The sequence below is a fragment of the Mirounga leonina genome, unplaced genomic scaffold (genome assembly GCF_011800145.1).
Source record: "Mirounga leonina isolate KUSES-001 unplaced genomic scaffold, KU_Mleo_1.0 Mir_164621, whole genome shotgun sequence".
NCBI classification, from domain to species: domain Eukaryota; kingdom Metazoa; phylum Chordata; class Mammalia; order Carnivora; family Phocidae; genus Mirounga; species Mirounga leonina.
In genome coordinates this window covers 1-4,833 of record NW_023270414.1, presented here as the reverse complement: position 1 = coordinate 4,833, position 4,833 = coordinate 1, and the positions used below count along the sequence as shown (strand labels likewise).

The window sequence follows — 4,833 nt, the reverse complement described above, 5'->3', positions numbered from 1 at the left end:
AATGCACAGGACAGCCCCTCCCGGCATGGAATCTTCCAGCCCAGAATGTCAATGGTACTGAGCTTGAGAGCCCTGACTCCCGGTGTGCTCAGCCCTCAGAAGCAGCCACGTTCCCGCTTCGGGGAGGGAAGTATCGGGTGAGCATTTCCGAGTACAGAGCACCGGACCAGAAGCTTGCAGACCTGTCTCGGGCCAGTGGTGCTTGACCAGCCGTGTGGCCTTGAGAAAGTTCCGGAACGGCTCTCCAAGCCTCGAGTTGTTGAAACAAAAGTTAATGCCTCTGCGTGCCCTGAGCTTAAGGGCCCGCAGTGCTTTTGTCAGCCTCGTCCCCCAGACCCAGAACACCGTAGGGTCAGATCATAATCCACTCCGGGCTCAGATGCCCCTACTCTGAGGTCTGTAGCAGCTGCAAGGAAACGGAGGATGAAGTGTACAGAGTCAGGCAGAGTCTGGGCCACAGTCAGCCAGGATGGGTTTCTGGCTGTGTGTCACTGGGCAGAATCTTACCCTCTCTGGGCAGCAGCTTCATGTCCATTAAATAAAAGGAGCTAGTGGAAATGTTCCCATTCCACATCCAGTCGTAGCTGAGCCTGATCTGGCCCGATTCCTGGGTAGTCGTGCACCCATACATTATGCTTCCTGTGCCTCAGTTGCCCCTTATGGGAGACGGGGGCTGACACCTGCGCCCAGGGCCACTGCAGGGGGTAGGGCAGCCGTCAAGAGCAGGGACTCCCACCCAGGCGGCCCGGGTCTGTGACTCTGCTCCTGCTACTTTCCTGCTCTGTGGCCTTGGGCAGGTGTCTTCAACCCCTCTGGCCTTCGGTCTCCTCCTCTGTGAATGGGCAATGGCCCTGTGCCCTAGGTCACGGGTCATCAAAGAGGACCATGAGCTGAGACAGCCAAGTGCCTAGAATGGGGCTCGGCACGCGGTGAGCCCTGTAAAGTCTCTGCTACTGTCCTGTCCTTGCGTGATGAGGACGTAGGAGAGTGCTTGGCCCAGCGCCGGGTAAACTCGGGATGCTCCACCTGGGGTCAGTCAGTGGCCGGGGGACTCACCGTGTGGCCTGACTCGGGCGTGGTGCCCCTCCTCTCTCTCTTGCAGGACAGTGCCATCCTCCATCACCTGGGGCCTCCTCCTGCTGACGGGTCTGTGCTATCATGTCCCCGGCTCCCCGCACACATCCAGGCAGGATTCCAAGCTCCATCAGCATGCCCCCTTCCCCAACATAGCCACCAAACTGGCCAACTTTGCCTTCAGCCTGTACCGTGAACTGGCCCATCAGTCCAACAACATCATCTTCTCCCCAGTGAATATTGTGATGGCCTTTACGAAGGTCTCCCTGGGGACCAAAGGGACACTCGCACCCAGATCCTGCAGGGCCTATATTTTAACTTCAAGGAGACACTTAAGGCCACTGTCCACAAAGGCTTACAGCATTTCCTCCACACCCTCAACCTGTCAGACAGCCAGTTCTAGCTGCACAGCAGAACGGTACTATTTGATAAGAATCGGAAGCAAGTGCGTAAGTTTCTGGAGGCTGTCACAAAGCTGTCCCGCTTCTCCATCAACTTCAGAGAACCGAGGAGGCCGCACAAAAGATCAACCAGTATATAGAGAAGGAAACCCAAGGAAAAATTGTGGATTTGGTCCAAGATCTTGACAAAGACACAACTCTTGTTCTGGTGAATTACATTTTCTTTCATGGTAGGCTTTACCGCCAGTCTGAGCTGGTTCAAAAGGAAACATGCAAAAATATTCTTCAACACTCACTTTGTAAGCTTTCCTTGGCAGCATGGGAAGGGTTATAGCAGGGCATCTCTGCAGCTGTTATTCACAGTATCCCACACACAACCACTGTCATACTTTCCGCGATCAACTAAGGTCAGGCAATGATGGGTGGGACAGTCAAATCATCATCTTCTCTGCAGGACTTCTCAGAGCCTTCAATGTCCTAGTGTGCCTTGTCGATCCCTACCAGGGAGGGAGGTAAAATAGACAGTTTTAGCAGAGTGTATGAAGGGACTGGGGTTTCTTGGAACACAATTTCTGATAACTCCAGTGCAGTGGAAGCAGGGACACCTTTGGAGTCAGAAGCACCAGGGTTGGAATCCTTCCCTTACCGATTATTAGCTGTTTGACTGTGGGCAGGTCATCGTTCCACTTTGAGGTTTCCCCTCTGTGACGGGAACATAGTAATACCCTTGTTGTCAGGTTTCTGTGAGGACTGAACAAGTTACAAAGAACACGGAACCACAGGCTCATGTAACAGGTGCTCAACTGAACTTGAATCTCAACCTGGCCTCCTCCCTGAGGATGGCAATGTGGGGGGCCTGTGGGCCGCAGAGCGCACTCTAAGGTAGTGGAATAGCCCATGGAGATGGCCTGGTGGGGGAGGTAAGAGTGAGGCCAGGGTGGCCTCCTTCACTGCACCAGCTCCTCATTCTGGAGGCAACAGTGCAATGGAGAGCCCTGGGCCAGAGTCAGCACGTCTTAGGTCCCAGCTCTGCTGTGGGGCTTCTGGCGGGTCTGGCCCCTCTCCAGCCTCAGTCTCCATCCCTGTCCAATGGGAGAGTTGGGCGCAGGGGCCCCCAGGGCACACCCCCCCCCACTCTGACTTGCCCGGACAGGGCCGCTGTCTTGGCGTGGGGGTGGGGGGGTGGGGAGGAGATGCCCAGGCATCTGCATTCTGCACGGTGATCCAAGGAAAGCTTTGGAGTCGGAGGGAGAGTGATTCCCTGAATGATAAGAACCGCCCGCTAACAAGGGGCAGGGAGACTCGGACAAGGAGGTGCCGAGTAGGACTGATGTCAATCATTTTCCTTTAGAATCTCCCAAGCCACCCTCAAATAAGTAAGCATGAAATACAAGTAAAAATCCTCACTCTGCACATCCAGCTTGGCATCCCTTAGCCTCCATAAGATAGACATTCTGGATCCTACTCAGGTCTTGCATTGTTCTCACAAAAGTCCTTTCAGTAGATTTCACAGCAGCCCCATTTTACAGCTGGTGAAACAGGTTCAAAGAGGAGGATCTCAGCGAGGAGGTGCAGGGCTTTTTTATCCCCCCCCCCCCCCCCCCGCATTATCCCAACCTTCTCCCACCTCTGACTGAGGCCACCTTCCTTCTCTCCAGGCAAATGGGAGAAGCCCTTCCAGGAGGAGCATACCACAGTGGAGGACTTCCACGTGGATGAGCACACGACCGTCCAGGTGCCCATGATGAGCCGCCTGGGCATGTTCGACATCTATCACTGTGACAAGCTGTCCAGCTGGGTGCTGCTCATGGACTACGTGGGCAACGCCATTGCCATCTTCATCCTCCCCGACCAGGGCAAGATGCAGCAGCTGGAGGACATGCTGACCAAGGAACTCCTGGCCAAGTTCCTGGAAAACAGACACACCAGGTGATTCCCAAAGCAGAGAACAGCCCGGGCGCTGCCTCGTCGGGACCAGCCACCGGGAGGGAGGGTGGACCCACATCCCATGGATCGCACAACTGCGCATGACCCGATGTCCCGGACACAGGCTCATGTCACTCCCACCGCACCGGCCGGGCTCTGGGAGAGGGACAGTGCCCACGGGGAGGAGACCAAAGCCCTGTGTCCTTGGGGACTCCCCCCTCCCCGGACACTGCCGCTTCCCTGTGCCAGCACCCAGAGCAGGGTGAGCAACCCAGCATGAGCCCTGGAGAACCAAGAAAGGAGACATGGGCTTCTGGAAAGGGGAACAGCGGATGTGGACTTAGAGGAGGGACAGTCAGGGCTAGAAGGGGAGAGCTGGCCTGGGGACCAGAAAAGCACAGGCCCAGGTGGGTTTGGGTTCCTCTGTCACTAGACCAATGCGGTTTGGTGAGGTCCCCAAGTGAAGTGATATGTGAGCATGCAGCCCAGATTCGTGCATCACTCGGTAGTCATACGATGCCCAAGGCCTCAGGAACTAGTTTATCGGGTCCACTCCAAAATACGCATACTTTTATAAATGCATGCAGTAAGAATATAGAAAAATAATCAAATACATTAAAATTAGAATTAAGAAATAAAATTAATATCCAGAAGATGATATAATACACATATACATACATAAATAAATATAAGAATAGAAAAGAGCATAAGGTTAAAATTAAAATAGCAGTTTTAAGACCTCTTCCCTGCCCCCCGCCCCGGCCCCACGGACCTCACCCCTGTGTTCCCTGCACCAGAGGCTGAAGAAGGAGACAAGGTGGGGTAGAACCCAGAGCCGCTCATGGGAAGCCTCCATGCCCATCAGCTCACTCTGGCAGACCCTTGATGCAGGCCCTGGAGAAGTCCCCATCTGGGGGGACCTGACCCTGCAGGGCAGTGTGCTAAGGGCTCCCCAGTGGAGTGCCCGGAGGGCTGCTCAGAGGAGGCAGGAGGCAGCCCTTGAGACTTTGCAGGACAAGCTCATCCCTGTGACTCTACATTCTTTGGCCCCGGGGGCTGGAGGAACGAGAAATAGAATAAACCCATGCACACCTCCAGTCCTCCTGTGGGAGGGAGAAACAGCCAGAAATGAGACACTCCATGTGTGAAACCCCCTTGTTTCCTGTCATGACAGGTCTGCCAGTTTACGTTTGCCCAAACTGTCCATCTCTGGAACCTACGATCTGAAAACCATCCTGAGCAAAATGGGCATCACCAAGGTCTTCAGCAACGAGGCTGAGCTCTCAGGGATCACGGAGCAAGGGCCCCTGAAGCTGTCCAAGGTGAGTTGTCCCTGGCGTCCGTGGGTCAGAAGGTGTCACAGCGTGTACGGGACCACAGCTCAGAGGTGGTCTGGGGAAGGGACAAAGGGACACAGACGCACCTGCGGACC

At 54.9% G+C, this 4,833-nt stretch overlaps 1 protein-coding gene across 1 annotated transcript; it reads left to right on the top strand.

Moving 5' to 3' along the window:
• Positions 1-971: 971 nt before the first annotated feature.
• On the top strand, positions 972-4,723 carry LOC118014694 (alpha-1-antitrypsin-like; the record flags this gene model as incomplete). Its single annotated transcript, XM_035011061.1, is given in 6 exon segments — positions 972-979; positions 1,103-1,350; positions 1,353-1,574; positions 1,577-1,705; positions 3,134-3,404; positions 4,576-4,723. Coding segments are annotated over 6 exon segments (1,026 nt in total), but the record flags the coding sequence as incomplete, so codon positions are not given.
• Between the last annotated feature and the right edge of the window lie 110 nt (positions 4,724-4,833).